The 21414-nt window shown below is 32.4% G+C and overlaps 1 protein-coding gene across 1 annotated transcript; it reads right to left on the bottom strand.

Moving 5' to 3' along the window:
• Positions 1–8596: 8596 nt before the first annotated feature.
• On the bottom strand, positions 8597–20056 carry LOC133188220 (uncharacterized). The gene is made up of 6 exons (XM_061323596.1): positions 19985–20056; positions 14518–14660; positions 13145–13286; positions 12552–12694; positions 10095–10272; positions 8597–9283 (listed from the first exon to the last, which is right to left on the bottom strand). The coding sequence occupies exons 1-6, from the start codon at positions 20054–20056 to the stop codon at positions 8597–8599; spliced, it is 1365 nt and encodes a 454-aa protein (XP_061179580.1).
• Between the last annotated feature and the right edge of the window lie 1358 nt (positions 20057–21414).

The raw sequence follows: 21414 nt of genomic DNA, 5'->3' as shown, positions 1-21414 counted from the left end.
TCTACAACCTAAATGTTGGTTAAGGGTTTAACATTCCAGCTTCAGTTATTTCACTAATAAGGAAAGCAACCAAATTCCGAAATCCTTATGCTTGGGCATTGGATTGTAGATCAGGAACAAATTCAAATGCAGATACTTCCTAAAACATACATATGTCGTGACATATATAAAATTGAATTTGTATTTCAGTTCCAGCACAAAGCAGTCTCTTTTGTATCGAATCGTCGATAAAAGTACACTTTTGAAACACTCTTAAAGTACTTGCGTCCACGAAACTGAGAGGTCATCTAGCCTGGTTTGCTTTCCCTAATTTGTGTGACCTTTGGCGTGGATGAACCAGAGAACAAGGCAAATGAACGCTGGCCATATCAATACGGCCAAAAATATTTAAATTCCCAACTCACTATTCATCATGTAGTGTATATTACAGGGAAATGGACAAAATCAACTATACGCATTGCTTTCAAGGAAAATGAGTGAATTTATCAATGGGTGGTTGCGAGAGAAAAATTGAAGTGATCTCTTTATCATCACTTTACTGTTTACTCTTCCGCTGCGTGAATTCCAGATGTTAATCAACCCTCTTACTGGATAGCATTGCGGCCATGTCATAAAACTGACCTAAGTTAAGATAATTTCTCCATTTTCTCAGCATCCACATCTTGATCTATAAAAAGCACAGGTTGCCCTCCTTAAAACTTGGTGACATTTTACATATACTCTACTGCAATTGCATCATCTATTCATGTGGCAGTTATTATTACTTTACAAAATATGTGGTTTCAAAGATGTGAAAAAATTTTAAACAGTTATTCTTTTTTCAGTTGATCTTTCTACACTGACACAACCTTAGGCTGAAAAAGAGAAAAATAAACTAAAAAAAAAAAAAAAATAGCTAATGAAACGCAATATTGATAAAACGTATTCTTGACTTTAAAACTCGAATATATTGTACATCATTTTAAAAATTAAAGAAAAAATATCCACCTTCTAATTACTTTCTACATGCCGGTGTCTATCTTTCCTAACTGTATTCTTTGCGGAGTATCAGATGTCAAGTGCAAAAATTAATGAAAGAATGATAGACAAAAAATTTAAACATAAGATTTTTTTCATGTACCATAATTACAGTGACGAAATCTATCTACTTCTGTTCATATTTTTATCTTTACATGCCTCTTTCCCAAATTATAACACGTAATATTTTGTAAACATGTACATGCGTATATGTACAGATTAAGAGAAATGTACATGTATAAAAAAAACTTAGGTATACATGGTAGAGGCCGTGTACCATTATTTTAAACAAGCTCATATCGGCAATCGTACATTTAATAAGTAGAAAGAAGAAAAAAAGGAATTCCCGAGTGGTTTTCGAGTATTAATCTCATCTAACTTCTTATTATAACATTTTTGTGATTAATTTTAATAATTGAATATTTAAACACTGCACATATAGGCAGAATTATTTATGAAAATTGTCAAAGAACAGAATTGTTACTTAGCAGACATTTTCAACAATCGATTATGCCGGAAAGGTCCGAGATGATTGCGATTGTCATAGTCAAGGTCATTCTATTTTAGTTTAAAAACGTATCGTTTATAATGACTTTCTCTATTTCACGTTATACAAAACAACCCCGCGCAGCCAAGTATAGATGGCTATCAGATTTTCAACCCATTGGTTAACGATTAGTAGCAATGTACGCTCAGTATGTATGCTTTAGTACTCAAAGGCAATGATATCGCATCGCCCATCCTGCAGAAGTCGCCATGCAATTCAGTCAATTAATTTAGAAGAAAAAAATTCTTTTACACTTTATTGCTTAGTATGGTATAACAAGATATAAAGAAATACACAAAGAATGCAAAGGTTTTTTTAATGTTAAGAATGATGTACTCATAAATCTTTTTTTTTTTTTTAAATTCGGAATAAAGTTCTATCAATATTGCTTTTTTAATATCTATTTTTTTAATTTATTTGTTTTAACTTAAAGGAGTAGCAGTATAGATAGATGAACTTTCTTAGGAAAGGAATAACTGTTCATGATTTTTGTTACATTTTGAAAAAAAACATTTTCAACAGTGCAATAATTATTGACACGTGAATTAATTATGCATATGCGATTGCAGTAGAGTACATGTAAAACAAGTAACTTAGTATAATGGAATGAAATTCAATTACCTTAAAAAATCACCAAATTCAAAGAGGGCAGCTTGTGCATCCCAAGAAATCCCGTCCGATTTAGCTGTGAGCTGAACTCAATATAAGTGCTATTAACGCTAATCACTGATATTCCCCTAAGAGTGATTTGAGACAATTGATGGCAGAATCTTGGAGAGGTGGATCTAAGGAAAAAAATTACTTTTACAAATATATTCTTCGGATGTCATTGATAATTTTAGCATTCATTTCCTTTGATATGATTAATTATTTTGCTACCACGCATTCTTCTACATTTTTGCATGAGGAATTTATTTCAATTTTATTTAAAATTAATGAAAATTTTCTTGGAATTTAGCGATTTTTTTATTATAGCCTTTAAATATTTCTGAATCTAAGGAGAATTCATGATGTGCAAATCCCTCTAGGACACAGCGAGTTACATGTACCCCATACGATGCATATTTCACTTACCCCTTGAGAAGAAGGTAAACATGACTTATTTATACCCTTCCTACTAAGCATTCAAAGGCAACATTTCTCAATATTTTAAGTTTCAATTCTTTTCATCACACACTCTCCCTCCGTTCTATGCCCTAGATTCAGCCCAATCCACCCGTATACATCATTAGACATATTTAAGGGGGGAAAACTGTGTTTTTAATTGGCAATACTTCCGTGGTCAATGAAATGGGGTAAAATTAGTAACCTATGACATATCTATACCTTCTACCATCAAATTAAAGGTTACAGATTCGAACATTTATTTTAATTTCCTTTTTGTTTTACTTTGTTTATTGTTAACTCTTTTATTTCCTATAATTATATGCTTCATTTTAAATTCAATATTATTATTGAGCCCGTAGGATATTGCCCCCCCCCCCCCCCCCAAAAAAAAAAAAAAAAAAAAAAACTGGGCCTCAAATTGTTCTCTGAAAATTAAGTTTTGAAGCTTTAATTTTAAAATCTGTAAAAGTTTTTGATCCTTCCCTCAACACTGCTAACATCATTTGTCTCGCAACACTCGCATGGGTAATATAAAGATTAGCGTTATTTGCACTTTGATTAAATTCAGTCTAAAGCTACACCTGAGAAAATCCACAGAATGCTCTTAGGTTTGATAGATAACAGATTTAGCTGCTGAGAAAATATAGAATTAACAGCCTAACTATGGTCAGATTTATGACATGGCCGCAATGCTATCCAATACAACGGGTTGAATAAACAGGACTTCACGCAGCGGGAAAGTAAACAGTAAAATGAGGAACAGATCACCTCAGTTCAATATGTTCAATAATTTTCTTGAAAGCAATGTGTTTATTTTAATTTTTGTATGAAAACAGTTGATTTTGTTAGTTTCCCTATAATATACCCTAGATTCATACTTGATGGATTGTGCGTTGGGAATTTGAAATATTACTGGCCGTTTTGATATGCGCGGCGTCCGTTTTCCTTGTTCCTTGCCTCATCCACGCCAAGGTCACAGAGAACACTAAGCAATTTAGGGAAAGGAAACCAGGCTAGATGACCTCTCAGTTTCCTGAATACAGGTATTTAAGGAGTGTGTCAAAAGTGTACTTTTATGACGATTCGATACAAAAGTGACTGTTTTGTGCTAATGGAACAATTACAAATTCAAGACCAAATCTTGATCATTAAAGGTAAATATACAAATATATAAATGTCACTATTAATATATATATATATATATATATATATATATATATATATATATATATATATATATATATATATATATATATATATATATATATATATATATATATATATAAGCAGTATCTGCATTTGAATTTGTTCCTATCTACCATTCCATTGCCCAGCATGAAGATTTCGGAACTTGGTTGCTTTCTTTATTACGTGAAATAACTGAAGCTGAAATGTTAAACACTTTAACCAACATTTAGGTTGCAGTAAAACTATATGCTCTCAGTTACCTCTCGCACTTCCCCTTAAATAAAACTTTCGTGATGGACCTAGAGGGCATCAGTAATACATGTAATTATACGTCCTGTCTGAACTTTTCTTATTACAAATAAAATACTATAGTAAGTGAATTTAACTGTTTTGATAATCTTTTAATATTAGCTCATATCACAAATAAGCATAAATCTCAAAAGAAGCATTTCAATGTATGTGTGTATAAGTGTTGTCGGGGGGTGGGGGGTCTTTAGAATACTGAATGAAATTTCCATACCAAATAAACAGATAGGTTGTTTTACAAAAATTCAGAGCAGGCACATGCTACTCTACTCTTGTGCACAATATTAAATCCGTCATGCCTGTCATGAAATCGTATAAAATTCCCTAAGGGTTTGGAAAATTGAAGTAAATTGAAAAACTATATGATGAGGTGATTTACGAGTCTTAAAATTTCATCCTTAGGTGGATTTTGGATTGGTTCAGAATATGGTTGCCAGATTTCCTTTGGAAAATGCAATCTGCAATCTGTCTATTGCATCAGCCAGTAGAAAAGCATAGAAATGGAACTTCGGTCAGAGATAGGACGTTATTTAAACAAAGAAAGAATAACGGGAGACAAAAGAAAATCTTATTCCTTTAACAGGGAAAGAAAGATGCGAGAAGCTTCACTTTTACAAGATATAATATTATGTTAACCTTGATATTAAGTTTTTCCAGCTTGCATGGTATTTAGTTAGGAACATCGTTTGTAATATAAAATTTATACATTCATTATCCTAAAATTTTATGTCATTAATTTTTTTCCCTATGTTTCATTTTTAAATCAGGGAGAAGTAAAATTGTATTTCTTTTTCTTGATGTTTTATTATATTACAAGAAATTACCTTTGGAACGATTTTGGAGGTTTTAACAAAATTATAAGGATTAGCAAATCATCATTTTGAAAGTGATACTAGCAAAAAAGTAAAATGCAAAGCGTCCGTGTAGTACATGTACGTTTTTAAGTTATTTTTTGCTTGAAAGATAAAATATCAGAGACTTAAAATTTTAAGAAGAAAATTATCAAGTGGAGAAATGTTGGTAATAGAGTGTGTATCGGTTTGATAAAAATGCAGGGGGTCATCAAATCTGCAAAATAATTGAAAAGTAACCGTTAAAATTAACTCTAACTGTGAATTATATGCAATTTAAAAAAAAAAAAAATGTAGCAAAATTTGTAGACGTTTTCTTTGTAACATTGATTTCTGCATTGGTTTGAATAAAAAGTACCGAATTTAAAAAAAAATTATCTAAAATTTTGAGAGAAAATTAATACACTATTTCTTAGTTTTGAAAATATGTCAACGAGATGAAGATATTGTAAACTAGTTTGATTAAAAAAATTTAAACTGTAACTACATAATCTCGATGTAACTGAACAGTTTGTCAGATACTGAGGAAATTAACTCATAAAAATATTTAGTTAAGATGGGGAGGGGGTATTTGTAGTCTTCCTATCATCAAGATGTAATGTTTGTTGATTTTGCTTTTTATAAAATTACACTGCGACATTGATATTCTTTGAGGGTAAATTTATCCCGTAGGGTTTTGCTAGCATCAAGATTTTTTTTAAGTTTGTATTTCCTTTTTTAAATAGTACTTTTTGTCTACCCAAAGACCTCGTTTGCATTTCCTGTGAAAAATGTATACTTTATCTTTGAGATATTTTGGGGGGAAGGGGGAATTTAACTCATAGATCGAAACTTGCCATCATCAAGTTGTAATGTTGTTCGTGCTTTGAATAATATATTTTATTATTGATATTCTTTGAGATGAATCTACCCCAGAGAGTCTTTTTGTCATCAAGATGTACAGATGTAATGTATGCTTTTTTCTGTAAAAAGTAAGTTCTGTATCAAATTATTTTAAGAGAGGAAATTTACCTTGTAAGGTTCTGTTGTTTTAAATATGTACGTAATGTTTGTTTTTTCTGTGAATAATGTAAATTGTATCAGTGATATTCTTTGGGGGGGGGGGGGGGTTACCCCCTAAAGTCCTGTTATCATCAAGTTGTAATGTTTGTTCATGCTTTCAATATAATATATAATGTATCTTTGATTCTCTTTGGGGAGAAATTTACTCCGTAGATACTTGCTTTTTTAAAGTGTAATGTTTGCTTTTTCTACGTATAATAAAAACTGTATCAATAATATTTTTTTGAAAGGAAATTTACTCCGTATTTTTTGTTACCGCCAAGATATTGTGAAGCATAAATTCAGTATCAGTGATATTCTTTTGGGGGAAATTTACCCCGTAAAGTCTTGCTATCTAAAAGATGGGTGTTTTGCTTTTAATTACTGTATATAAACTGTATCAATGTCATTTTTGAGAGGAAATTTACCCTGAAGAGTTTTCTGCGATTTTCAAAGTGTAATCTTCGCTTTTCCTACGTATAAGATAAATTGTACCAATAATATTTTTTGAGAGGAAATTTACCCTGTAGATTTTTGTTACCGCCAAGATATTGTGAAGCATAAATTATGTATCGGTGATATTCTTTGAGGGGAAAATTACACCGTAAAGTCTTGCTATCTAAAAGATGGATGTTTTTGTTTTGCAATACGGTGTATAAACTGCATCAATGTCATTTTTGAGCAAAAAATTACCCTGAAGATTTTTGCCATCTACACGATGTTTGCGAATCATAAATACTGTATTAGTGATTTTCTTTGAGGGGAATTTTACCTCGTCAAGTCTTGCTATTATCAAGATGGTTGCTTTTGCTTTCAAACACTGTATATAAACTGAATCAATGTCATTTTTGAGAGGAAAATTACCCTGTAGAGTTATACGATTTTCTAAGTGTAAGGTTCGCTTTTTGTAATAGTAGTGAATATTGTGTCAGTGACATTCTTTGGGGGGGGGGGGGAATTTACCTCGTAAAGTCTTGCTATCTACAAGATGGGTGTTTTTGCTTTGAAATGCTGTGTATAAACTGTATTAATGTCATTTTTGAGAGAAAAATTACCCTGTAGATTGTTGCCATCTTCACGATGTTTGCGAATCATAAATACTGTATTAGTGATTTTCTTTGAGGGGAATTTTACCCCGTAAAGTCTTGCTATTATCAAGATGGTTGCTTTTGCTTTCAAACACTGTATATAAACTGAATCAATGTCATTTTTGAGAGAGAGGAGATTTACCCTGCAGAGTTCTGCGATTTTCAAAGTGTAATGTTCGCTTTTTATAAGAGTAGTGAATACTTTATCAGTGATATTCTTTGGGGGGAAATTTACCCCGTAAAATCTTGCTATCATCAAGATGGTTGCTTTTGCTTTCAAACACTGTATTTAAATCAATGTCATTTTTGAGAGGAAATTTACCCTGTAGAGTCTGCGATTTTCAAAGTGTAATGTTCGCTTTTTGTAAAATTAGTGAATATATTAGTGATATTCTTTGGGGGGGGGGGGGGATTTACCCCGAAAAGTCTTGCTATCTAAAAGATGGGTGATTTTGCTTTGAAATACTGTGTATAAACTGTATTAATGTCATTTTTGAGAGAAAAATTACCCTGTAGATTGTTGCCATCTTCACGATATTTGCGAATCATAAATACTGTATTAGTGATTTTCTTTGGGGGGGGGGGGGGGGAATTTACCCCGTAAAGTCTTGCTATCATCAAGATGGTTGCTTTTGCGTTCAAACACTGTATACAAACTGAATCAATGTCATTTTTGAGAGGAAATTTACCCTGTAGAGTTCTGCGATTTTCAGAGTGCAATGTTCGCTTTTATGACAGAGTGAATACTTTATCAGTGATACTTTTTTTTGGAGGGGGGGGGGGATTTACCCCGTAAAGTCTTGCTATCTAAAAGATGGTTGCTTTTGCTTTGAAATACTGTAGGTAAACTGTATCAATGTCATTTTTGAGAGGAAATTTACCCAGTAGATTTTTGCTATCTTTAAGATGTGAGTCAGTGATTTTCTTTTGGGGGAAATTTACCCTTTAAAATCTTGCTAAATTGTCAATATTTCCTCTATATATTTACATTTCAATTTGGTTGTGACACTAGATCGTTATTCTATTAGAAAAATGCTGAAGATTTACAATCTTATCAATAAATATCTTATAAAACTGTGTTTTTTGTTAGATTTTGTCAATACCTAAGGGCAAAATGCCTAAAACAGAAAAAAAAAGATTTTCTGTTTTGATTTTGGAATGCGTTAATTTAATAAAAATTTTACAGTTGAACAGAATTGATAATGTATAGCCGTTTGATAAAGCTTTGAGATGGCACAGTTTTTCTTCAGAATGAAACAAAACAAAAACAGTAAGATATTCCGAAAGAAGTCAGAATACGTAAAAAAAAAATAGCATTTCACTTGATCAAGTTGATATATTGAAATGATAAATTGTTTTCTTGAATACAGAGATAATCTTAGACTATGCAGTTTCTATCAGTATGAAAGAAATAAAAAATGAACAATGTTCAAGAATCTTGATTTGCTTGATTATTTATCATTCACAACGTTTTCAGCCTTTGATTCTCTTGTTTTAATCTTCTCGGGGTTCAAGCAAACATAAGATTTAGGTCCAGTAATTCGATAGTTAAACTCATTACAATGTGAAAGATTCATGTATCTTTCATCCGCGATGTCAAGAAAAATCATCTCAAGAACTGGTGGGAGTGGATCAAACCCACCTAATTGTGCAAGTTCTTCGTTATATCGAAATTGTCGACCAAAATCCCCGAAGCAATGGGCAAAAGACTGCGACTTCCCTTCCTTCAGACGAGACTGGAAATCAGCTTCACTTTCTGCCCTCATTTCTTCTTTGGACGGAAGGTTCACTTTTCCTGCGAAAACCAGTGCCGCAAGTTTTGCCATTTCATAGTATTGAGGGAAGTTTAAAAACTGACGAGAAATTCCAAGAAAAATTAGGTTTGGGTATTCGATATGAAACATGTGTTTGTATATTGGCTGAATGCGTTCATCTGTAATCGTTATGATATCATCTCTCAAGAAAGGAAATGAGTAACGATATCCGGTACAGAATATAACAGCATCCACCTGTTCACAGCTGCCATCGGGAAAAACCACCGAATCGTTTGTCATACGGACAAATGGGGGCCTTTGTTCTATTTCTTTTGGGAAAGACGGCGGGAACTCCTTTGGATTTCGTCTATGGCATGCAAATACCTTTTGGGATATGTAAATAAAAGAAATATGTATACAAAGTAACTTATTTATGAATTTGCTTTTTTCCCGCAAACTGTATCAAAAAATTCTACATGTTATCACAACATATCTGCAAGTTTGCCGTATAAGGGGTTTTCTTTCTGTGATTATCCAATTATTACGGTATTTTGCGGAAAGAACAAATCCCCCAAAACTACAATCACAAAATAATCTAAAATTTAAATTAGGATATTTTGTAAACTCATCATCAATTATTCCCAAGCCTGGAAGGGGTACGAACCTCAAGGTAATTTTTTGCCTGATTTCACATATATATTTGTAATTGATAACTGTATCATATTTTAAATATTAAAAAAATCCAATAATTCACGAAGTAACTTAAAGATAGAGGAGCAGTTGACCTTCTTATAATCTCTGATTCATCCTGACCACGGTCATGTCAATCTTAAAATATTCAAAACTTTGCAATATTTTGTCAAATTTAAAATCTGGTTGTCATTTTCTTTAAATGAATTTTTGCAGTGCAATGGAACCACAGGTTTCAAAAGCGCAGAAATTAATCTTCTACCTGTACCTTTTAGAGGTAAAATCATACATGTATACGTTTCCAACCGCAGAAAATACCCGATATACCGTACTTTTCTAATACGTATCGATCATTTCAAAGTTTTACATGAAAAGACAATCTGCAACACGTCTTTTTCACAACGTTCCAAGAGGAGTACCTTAAGCATAACATTCCACTATAAAGGATTTAAAATGCAATTGCTGTGATCAGAAAAGGATAAAATGAACAGTCGAAGGTTCGTACCTTTTTTGCAAATTTTGCTACATGCATTGATATGTCTTCTCCTGAAAAACTGCAACCCAGAATTGCAACTCGAAGACCGTCAAAATGTTCCTCATGTCTAAACTCTTTGCTGTGTATCATTCTTCCCTCAAACAATTCCATTCCGGGAATATTTGGATTGTACGCTTTGCTTTCACGTCTGAAAATTACATTTAAAAAAAAACGCAAATTTGCTACGTTTCTTCTACTCAAAGATTCATCTAGAACAATATCATTAAAGTAGTAAATTTATTCTGAATAAAACAACTGCCATTTCTGTTTAAATTAAAATTAGCCTTCAAACACCCAGAGGAAAAGAGACACAATTCCTATGATAAAACATAAGGTTCATTTCCAGAAAAAGAAAGATTGATTGTTTGTAGTTTAACGTCCCATTCGAGAATTTTCACTAAAATAAAGACGTCATCACCTTATACAAGTGAGGATCTTCAAAATTAGACAGATATCTGGCACTTAGGGCCATTGAGCAGTGAGGGTTCTTTCTCGTGGCAACGCCTACCGTGACACGGGACATCGATTTTTAATATCTCATCCAAAAGACCCGTGACTTTTACTTTCTAATGCCTGGCGTTTGGCGAAGGAAAAGTCACTACCTATGTTTATATCTTAGGTTTGACACAAAAGTTAACTATGACATCATACAAAACCAACAATTCTTAAAAATACTAGAAAATGAAATGATTTGCTATTTTTAACTATAGGAAACCATCAAACTACATCTAAACTTACTATAACACCCTGTTTTGTCTTTAGTTAAATTCCACATAGCAAGGTATAAACAAGTCACTGATCGCGATGCACTTGTCGATGTGACGTCATTTCTTAAAACCTGACGCAGTTTGTATGCAGTGAGAGGCGGATCAAGAGATATTTTAACACCGAAAAATGTATCCTATAATTAAATAAAATATTATTTAAAGATATTTAAGAGTCATTAACTTGGATGCGATGTCTTCTTTATGATTTTACTTATAAATATTCCGTATATTTCCTATTTAATTGATACTACCGTATATTTGTATGCAAGTACATCGGAGGGTAATGTAAGGGTCTTAATAAATCGATCTAGAGCAAGGGCATACACTCAATGGATCACAGTAAGCTTTTACATATAAACTCTAGAAGTATTAAGGTATCTGAAAAGTGCTGCGATCCTGATGAAATCTTGAAAATGAATTAATTATTTCTATATTTAATACCGTTGACCAGCAAAAAATACAGAATGCGGTCATATAAATATGATTTTAACAATGAAATAGCAGAATCTATAGAGGATCGCAGCACTTTTCAGAAACTTCGATATGTGTTGAAAATATTTATACTCTAAATTTAAAATTTTAACTTGATTATGCCCTTGAACTAGTGAAATTTATAGGTGACCTCAATATTTCCAGTATATGTGTTATATCACGTGACTGCCGCATCACGTGACAAGTCTAAATATGAAATCTTATCGTCTTCAATATGTAGTTATTAACCATAATTACATTTGTCGGAAATCAATAAAGTACTGAAAAGAATCGCCATCCTGATTAAGAATATATTTTTAATCACAAAAATGCCGATATTTCCATTGCGCACATTAACTGTACTGCGAAGCGAACCCTGAGAAAAAAGAATCTCATCTCATCGGAATTGTATACAACTCAGAGAAAAATATAATACAAGTATGCTAATACTCAAAAAATAATCGGATTACTTGTAGTAAAAAAAATGTTACTGTGATGCTTATCATACGAATAATTTTTGGGTCGAATTAATAAGTACCTGAAAAGGGTTTGTTTACTATTTCCGCCCAGGCAGTATAACATTTTGCAAGCATTGTAATGTGAAGTTTGGCCTACTACAGTGTAAGTTTTGACTTCGTTTATATATTTTTGCATTAAATTTAGTCTGTTGTGAATGTTTATTAGCATCAGGTAAATGCACATATTGTTTACTTGTAAAATTGAGATTGTTGGAACATGCTGGAATTCACCTAATTTCATGTACGTTGTATGCAGATATTTTGCTCACATGGTAACTTTGATAAAGCGAATCTCTTGTGAATGTCGGATCATATCATTGTATTCGAACTTTTTACGGCTGTTTCATACGTGCACAATATTTTTTATCAGTATTATAAATACAACTGAACTGTGTAAATGACATTGTTTATTCAGATTCTTTGTCAAAATTCTTATGATTGTTTTTCTTTAATTTGTAGCCTTTTACCACACAAACACTAACACAAATTCAATACAGTTTACGAATCCATGTGTGTAGTTCATTGTTTTATGGTTAACTGGCTGTGACGTCTACGACTATACCAGCACAGTTACAATGTCCTTCGATCAGGTCAATTTGATCAAATCTGCTAAAGTTTTGAGTCATTTTTGTTTGCAATAAAAATTAAAAAAGAATCATTTTTGAACATACCCATTACATACGAGAACAGAATCAAACACTTCCGTTTTGACATCTGATAACTTGGTCGTAGAAGAAAAGGTCAGTAACCATTTCACAAGGCCGTTTTCCTGTACTTCTTTGAATGGTCTAACATCGTGAACAAAGGTATGCGTCTTCAATGAAGAAAGAAATAGAATTATAAAAAGCACAAAAAGAAATTTCCCATTTAATTCCAGTTTCGTGTTTCTAATTTTACATACCAAAGACTTTAATAATTTCGTCCAAACCTGTTTAGTTCCAAAAATTAATGCAATTTTATCAATGTATCAGTTTTCATTTTTGATTAATATAGTATCATAATCACACTGAAGGTTGTATTCTATTGCTTTTAACACCAATAGCATATTATGATCTTTGCTAGTGAAATCTTTAATCATTAATATCTTAACAAAAGAGAACCTTATACATTGCAAGTTTGTTTGGTACAGCTAGTTTAACTAATCGTATGTGGAGTGTATGACTTTTTTACCGCATATCGTGAATATTGTACACCACTTAAGACGAAGAAAATTGCAATGGATACATAATGTTATAATTCAATGATGCCAGTTATAAAATGTTACCCTAATGTATGGTCTGAGTTTGAAATTGTCTGCAAACATGTTGAGGTATTGCAAGCACTGCTGACGTGTGATGTAGGAAGTAATCCATTCGTTAGGATAGGGGAAACCTGGAAACTCTTGTAGTTCCTTTGGGAGATTTATTCTGTAGATATGTGCATTGTACATTAAAAAAATCATTATCATAGTCATTGGAAAATTATATGTAAGCTTTGCAACTGACAGAAATTATTAGATATTGTGTTTTTATCCTTTCTTAAATGGATTTCAACCTTCAGAAAACGATAAAGTGGTATAATTAACACCAAAACCCTGATGTAACATAGTGATAATCACTGCAAGCACACGCCTTACCATGTAATATTGTCATATAGAATTTAAAGATTAACGAACTTTAGATTAATGCACCAGAATGTTTTCTATGTAATTAAAATAATCAGGTCAATTTATGGATATTGCATAGTGTAATAATTTGGATCTTCTAGGGAAGCAATGACTTCAAGTAACCAGAAGAGACAAAGACCAAAATCTTTTTTGTCTTATGGTGTTTACATCTTCCAACTAATTTGATACCCAAGAGCATGCTCTGAGTACTAGGCAGGTTACTGACAAATAAGTTGATGTTACAGAGATTTCAACAACCTCGTTTAAAGTCGTCATTTAGTTAATTCTATGGTCGTTATATTAACCTTGTTAGATAATATAACCTATCATTGGGTCGTATTTTGGCTGATTTGTTTCATACCAATTGTTAGGCCTTTGTTTTTATATTGAATTTGACTAGGGAATGTCCCGTCTACCTTATCAATACATGCACGTAGGGCTCATGGCGGGTGTGACAGGTCAACATGGACGCTTACTCATCCTAGGCACCTGATCCAACCTCTAGAATTTCCAGGGGTCCGTGTTTTATGCCCTTTTCACAGAATTGTATTGTTTATTGATTGATCACTGCTCGTTATCTTCGCCTTTTTTCATCTTAGATGAAGAACAGTCAATGTTTTTGTTTTAGAATAGCAAAGAAGACATCCAAAAATGAAATTCGAAGATAACGAACAGAAGTCATGCTCAAAAGTTCATATACAAGTCTCATCTAGTTCACTTAAAAGATAATCCATAATTATAATGGATCACAGTGATAGTAAAACCTCTTGCATATCTATATTTAGATTAAAAAAAGCATCCCAAAAGGAGAGCACAGAGAAACAGTGGAGATAAACTGAAAAGAAAAGCTGACCTAGAGATTTAGTTAATGCACAAGTGTTTGCTGTGAAATGATTGAGTTAGACTGACTTTTAGACATTAATATACATGTACATGTAACTTTTTTCCCGGTTTTCAACAACCATTTAAGAGAAAACAGAACATGGATTTACCTTAGACTGTTGTATAGAGCAGAGTGTATCGGAAGTCCGAAATCGTCTTTGATAGTCTGGTCCGTGTAGTTCCATAACCCACAAGGCCAAAAATTACGTTCAAACGCTACTGGTTCAAAGATGTTTAGATTGTCACAAAGATGCTACAAAGAAAATATTAACAATTTCAGATCAGTTATTTTTTTTTTCTCATTTTACTCACGTTCTTTATAAAGCATGGGGTCAGATTAGTTTAGAAATAGAATTTATGATCGATTAAATTAAGATCCAGTGCTTCTCTGAGGCAGTAGTTTCACATTTCGTATGAATGATTGATTAATTGATTGTTTTCGAGAATTTTTTCACTCATACAGAGACGTCACCACATACCGGTGAAGGGCTTCAAATTTAGACCTTAACTCGGCACTCAGGGCCATTGAGCAGTGAGGTTTCTTTATCGTGTTTTTATCGTTGAAAACACGGGGCCTCAGTTTTTAAGTCCCATCCGAAGGACCCGCAACTTTCACTTCAAAGTTCCGAGCGCTTGGCGAAGGAACATTTGGTACCTATTTTTATCGACTTTGGTCAGTCGCGGACGTGATTCGAACACACGACCTTCCGAACACGGAGCGAGAGCTCTATCAACTGAGCTACCGTGACGGTTATATGTAACACTGAAAGAATATACAAAAATCTATATAATCAAGAAATTGATTTGGCTACCAGATTCCACCAAAATGACTTTGTTTAGAGTTAGTTGATTGATAATGAATTCACCATTCATCGAACACATACCTTGAATGCTTTATTTTTACCATGGAATGGACGCAATTTCACTATGCATCGGACTATGACCTGGTATTATGAAAGTATACTATGTTTCTGTCTGAATGAGGCTATTTATTAAGGTCATTTCTAATATCATAGTCTTAGTTGAAAGGTTAAATTAATCTTCAATTTTTTTAAATAAATATTTTAACAATTTGGTTTTATATTGAGTAATTAATTTTGATAGTTCATTAATTATTGAACGTATACTTGTATCACAAAAATATGACCTCCCACCTTGGATTGCATTTTTACACAGCATTTTTGAAAACTGTCACGCGAATCTGTAACTTGTTGTGTTAATTGAAGAGGGATTTACATATGATTTTATTTGTTAAAGCATATTCAGAGTGCCCGATTCTATATGTACAGTACCAACCAGACCAAACCTGACACAAAGCAGTCCCATAGCAGTCCCGGGAACTGCTTCCTGAGACTGCTAAAGCAGTCCCACAGCAGTCCTGGGGACTGCTTTCTGAGACTGCTAAAGCAGTCCCAAAGCGGTCCCAGAGAAGTCCCACAGCGGTTACAGAGCAGTCCCACAGCAGTCCCAGAGAAGTCCCACAGCGGTCCCAGCAGTCCCAGCGGTCCCGGAAAGCAGTCCCAGCAGTCCCAGCAGTCCCAGTGGGCGGGGTTAATTAATTTATTGGGCGGAGCTTACTCAGAAATGAGAATACAAATAAACAATGTAACTATAAAAGGCAGTGGAAATTGATGATGCATTTCTTTCTGAGCAGTAACAACAAATATTTACAATTCTTATGTGACAGTCATTTCTGAACTGTTAAGAAAATCACAGTATGTGTATAGAAACAAATAATAAATATTGAAGAAAAAGACGTTCACACCTACTAATAATATGATTATTTATACACAGTTATGTGGTATATTAATTTTTCACCAAAATAAGTCAATCTCTTTATTTTCTGTGATTGATATTGGTTTCCATATTTATTTATTTTAATAGAAAATTAAACTTGAATCATTTTTTCCTATCAGAATTAGCTTTAAATAGATCTTATAATTATAGAGCAAGGCCGATTCCTATACTATACTCTGAATGCATTTTTCTTACTGGAAAGTACTGGGGCTTCTGAAAAACTCTTTGTTAAATTTTGCCGAGTACTATATTTCAGTCATGATTATTTTCACTGAATTGCCAAATTGATTATCGTTAGATTCTATATGTAACAGAAAACAATAACACTCATTTTTAATAGTTTTATTATATAAAAGTTCGAGTGTACATCTGTAAATCACGCGAATAAAACCCTCAAGTTATGTTTAAAATTAATTAATCCCGAAATAAATCTAGTATAGACATTTATTGAAACAAATATTTTTTGCAGTACATGTACATAGATTGAAATTAGTGTCATTGTTGACCAGCATGTTCAGTGATGTGTAACACTGATACCATTCATTGACTTTCTGCTAATCATGCCCAAAGGCTATTGAAACCTCAGGTGTTGACACTACACAATGCCCGATATTTTCAAATGTTTACTTTTTAAATAAATGTACTTTTTGATAACTTGTTTATAAATTAAAAACTAATTCATAAATAAATCCCCCAATACTTGTTCACATTGTTTATATAACGGAAGAATGGTAGAATAACTTTATTTCATGGTTCTTTAATAAATTATTAGGTTTTAAATGAGGTCGGAAAAAATAGCTTTTTTAACATGATTTTAGCTTTTTCAATTAAAAAAATATCCAGGACAGTACGGCCCTCTGAATATCTTACTGTAATAACATGTTTGTTTGTTTGTTTGTATTTTAAAAGTGCTAATGCAAACTTTGAGGTCATAATTTTATAGCATTAATTCATTAAATAGACCTAGATAATTTAGTTTCCAACATCTGTATTAAAGTTTAATTTAGGGGATAAAAATCATCTCCGGACTTCCCTTTTTAACTACTTTCATTTTTTAAAAATTAATTATAGACAGTCTACAATTGTGTAAATTTAGAGCCCCTGAAGACATATAGTAATTACATGTATATCTATCTCTACTTGTTAAAATCTTGTAAGAAATCCTTGTTGTTTTTATTATTATTATTTTTATTATTATTTATCTTAAACACCTCTCTGTTGAAAGTTAACAAAACAACAACAGGGAGCCTGCAAATTCAGAATAAACAAGGGGCGGAGCTATCATGTCGCTCAGAACCTTTTTCACGCATGAGTGAACAAAGCAGTCCCTGGTACTGCTGGGTCTGATTTCTAGAGCAGTCCCACAGAAGTCCCAGAGCAGTCCCATAGCGGTCCAAGAGCAGTCACACAGCAGTCCCACAGCAGTTCCAGAGCGGTCCAGAAGCAGTCCCGGGGATTGCTTTCTGGGACTGCTTAAGAGTCAGATTGGGTCTGGTTGGCACTGTACTCTGTCCGATCCATGGTAAAAATGCCGACTTCTTCTATTTTTTTATACAGTACGAAAATATCGACATTCATCTATGAAGGAAAATTTTGAAATACTATATAACAAAAGTATATCCATAAAAAGAATGCAGAAAGCATATTAAAAAAACAAAATAAAATGTTGACGGGTTTAAGGATTATGGTCAATATAAATGTATCAAATTAAAAAAGATAAATTCAAAACAGTGGGATTAAAACAATTATGAACAGTGTTGTAATTTAAGATATCTCTTAGAAATGAAGATAAATTTATGACGTTACTTTTTAAACCAACAATTGTAATTGCATCAGAAAAAATATGAAGGAAGTTAACCTTACAAGCTTATTTAGAGAATTCATATGCCCGATTTTGTTTATTTGATATATATAATCCAGAAAAAAATTACAATCTACATTCCAAATGTTTGTGAGTTTGAAGTTAAACACTTGTAATGTTTTGCTTTGACGTTAAACATTTTCACCTCAAAATCAAAAGGGGACATGCTTAAGCTAAGGATTTATACTTATAAATTAATAATTTTTGCAAATAAACTCCGAAACGGGTGCACAAGTGTTCTTACTAACTCCTCTATGAATACACCAAGTACAAGATGATGTCCGTAAACTATATTCAGATTTCACTGGCATAGTCAATATTGTACATTAATTCATTTTTCTATAAACAGCCATGAAATAACAAAAACGTGAGTACGGTGGCGGTTCCGGTTGGCGGATCTAAGTTTCTGCCAATTTTTTAATGAAACTGACAACAAGCAATCGTTCATTTATTTCACAAAAGGCCATCACTGAATTATTCAATCAAAACCTGATTTAAATAATATAAAAGAAATGAGTTGTGATAACCGATTAAAAAGGGAAATGTGCAAATTATTTTTTTTTTTCATTCACTGATCTTAATATTGACGGAAACTTCTAGAACATCATATAGCATCGAGCCCGATGTTAAACAGAAAAACGAGGCGATTATAGCTGCATGTACATAAAAAAAGCTTTTGTGCGAATGGTCATTGAAATAATGGTTAATCATGGATAGCACTATAACTTGTGAATTTATTTATATATCGAAAGACTATTAGTAGGTTTTCCTAATGAATTTATCGGTAAAATTTGCGTATTTTTCACTAAGAGCATCGTGGCAACGAACCCGAAGTACAATTTGTACTTCGTAATAAATTTGCTTACATGAAAAGTGAAAAGTAATGAAATATTAAAGCTGTTAAAATTTTGTGCTTTAATCAATACATTTCATGGTGTTTTTTTTTTTTTTTTGTTTTTTTTTTTTTTGTTTGTTTTTTTTTTCTGAATATAGTCTTTTGTATCAAATACTTGGCCTATTCATTGGGCGTTAAAATCTAATGTTTACCAAAATAGAAAAAAAAAATCAATTTATCATTAAAATGTGCATTTTCGCTGCTTTTGTCCTTGATGGAAATGAAATAAGAACACCTGAAGTAGAAAATCCATAACGTAGTATTACAGGTTTCAGAAAAAGCGTCAATTACTGAAATTGTTATTTTTCAAATTTTTACAAAAGGGGGTGGGGGATGACGTACATCTACTTCTGCTCTAAAGCTAAATGCGGGATTTTTAACAAGTATTTTTTCCTGCAAAGCCTGTAAGCTGTCAATAAAAACTACAATATATATCATTGGAATTTTTCTGTCGGTAGTGGTATAAATTCAATTCCCATCGCTTCCGTGGCATTTCATCTAGTAGTACTGAAATGTTTGTTTGTTTGTTTGTTTGTTGTTTTAACGTCCCTCTCGAGAATTTTTCACTCATATGGAGACGCCACCACTTGCCGGTGGAGAGCTGCAAATTTTGTCCTATACTCGGCACTTAGGGCCATTGAGCAGTGAGGGATCTTTTTCGTGCCAGCACCTACTGTGACACAGGACCTCGGTTTATACGGTCTCATCCGGACCGGTCTCCACGTCCCACAGTGGGATTCGAACCCGCGACGTAATTATCAACTCCTTACTCCGCGACTCTAGAGCAAACGCTCTAACCACTGCGCCACGCGGGCGACTAGTACTGAAATGAATGTAACTGTAATATGACTGAAGGCGGTGTTATCATAGTTTTCGAAAATAAATTCAGAATGATAATATATTTTTGCACTTCCACACACTTAAATACATCCTTGGTATTCGGAATTACCGTGTTAAAATCTTTGCATTTTTAAGGAACTATATTTATTTAAAGAACCTTTAATAACATTTAAGTTATCATTACCTTCAGACAACAAAGTCCAGCTGGACCTGCCCCTATCACAGCAACTCTTTGCTTAGCTGTCTTCTCCGACATATTTTCAAGTTGGTAGCCCAGATAATTAAATAACCCAAATTTTAGGACAAAGAGTCTTATTATGTATGGAAGACAAAAACTGAAATCTATTATAGAAATAACATAGCCTTCAATCGTAATATCTTTCTTTGTTATTCCTTATATATATATATATATATATATATATATATATATATATATATATATATATATATATATATACTCTTATATATATATACTCTTCAAAGGAGTTTTTTTCTTCAAAATTTAGCTGATTTTTCTATACTTGAAACTTTCACAGCTTTGCAAATTTCCGCATTGTTTTCAAATCGATATATTATCCGTCAATTTTCTTTCGAGGCCAAATTACTTTCTCTTTATAATCGGGAAGAGGTGGAAAGTTAAGAAAGTGCTTAGAATTGGTTATTTTAACAAAGACTGATTAGGAAGTTATCAAAATTTTGTATATCAATTGCATGAAAATACGTAAAGAAAGAGGACAGAAATATGATAGAATGTCAATCCAAAAAAGTGAATACAGAAATGGCTTTCCGTATATTTTTAACCTTGAGGCGTCAATCAGGGTCAAGCATAAGTAGGTGAACAGACTTCTTATTTATCTGCCTTGCATCTTACCTGAATGTATTTATTTTAATTATGTTTTGAGTTTATATTAAATGGCTTAATTTTTTTTTCTGATTTCAAAAGACGATGCTAACCATGAACATAGAAGAAAACAATATCGTCAAATAAATACTTCACGATATTTTGCATATATATATATATATATATATATATATATATATATATATATATATATATATATATAGGTATATGAGGTTGTTTGTGGGCAACGACCTTCTAAACAGGTTTGTGGGATCTCGCATTTCTGCATTGGATAGCTATGTCATATTCATGATTTAAGCGTTATATATGGTCCTTATATAATATATAATATAATTTTTGAGATAAGATTAAAAATGTTGTATATCATTGTGGGTCATTATTTTCATATATATAGAGCATTGTGGGATAAAGTATATACATCGCACAATGTTCTATTTATGAATATTATGACCCACAATATTATCACATGCTATATATATCATGTCCTGGATTTCACAATGTAAGACATAAGAATTAATATTTGATATAAATAATATATATATATGTATATTTACATATGTACAAAATAGAATGAATCATTAAGAACAGTTTTGAGGGATTCAATATAAGATTTTAACTATTATTACTTTTCAAGTATTTTGGGGTCATATTGCATATTAATGACTCACTGCGATATACGATTTATGAGATTCTTAACAGGATATTTTAGGGATATCCTCTCTCTCTCTATATATATATCCCACAATATATAT

Source organism: Saccostrea echinata, unplaced genomic scaffold, assembly GCF_033153115.1.
Source record: "Saccostrea echinata isolate AGI-Se365-2 ecotype Australia unplaced genomic scaffold, CSIRO_AGI_Sech_v1 ptg000016l, whole genome shotgun sequence".
NCBI lineage: Eukaryota > Metazoa > Mollusca > Bivalvia > Ostreida > Ostreidae > Saccostrea > Saccostrea echinata.
Note: the sequence above shows the minus strand (reverse complement) of the source record. Positions and strands in the feature narration are given on the sequence as shown.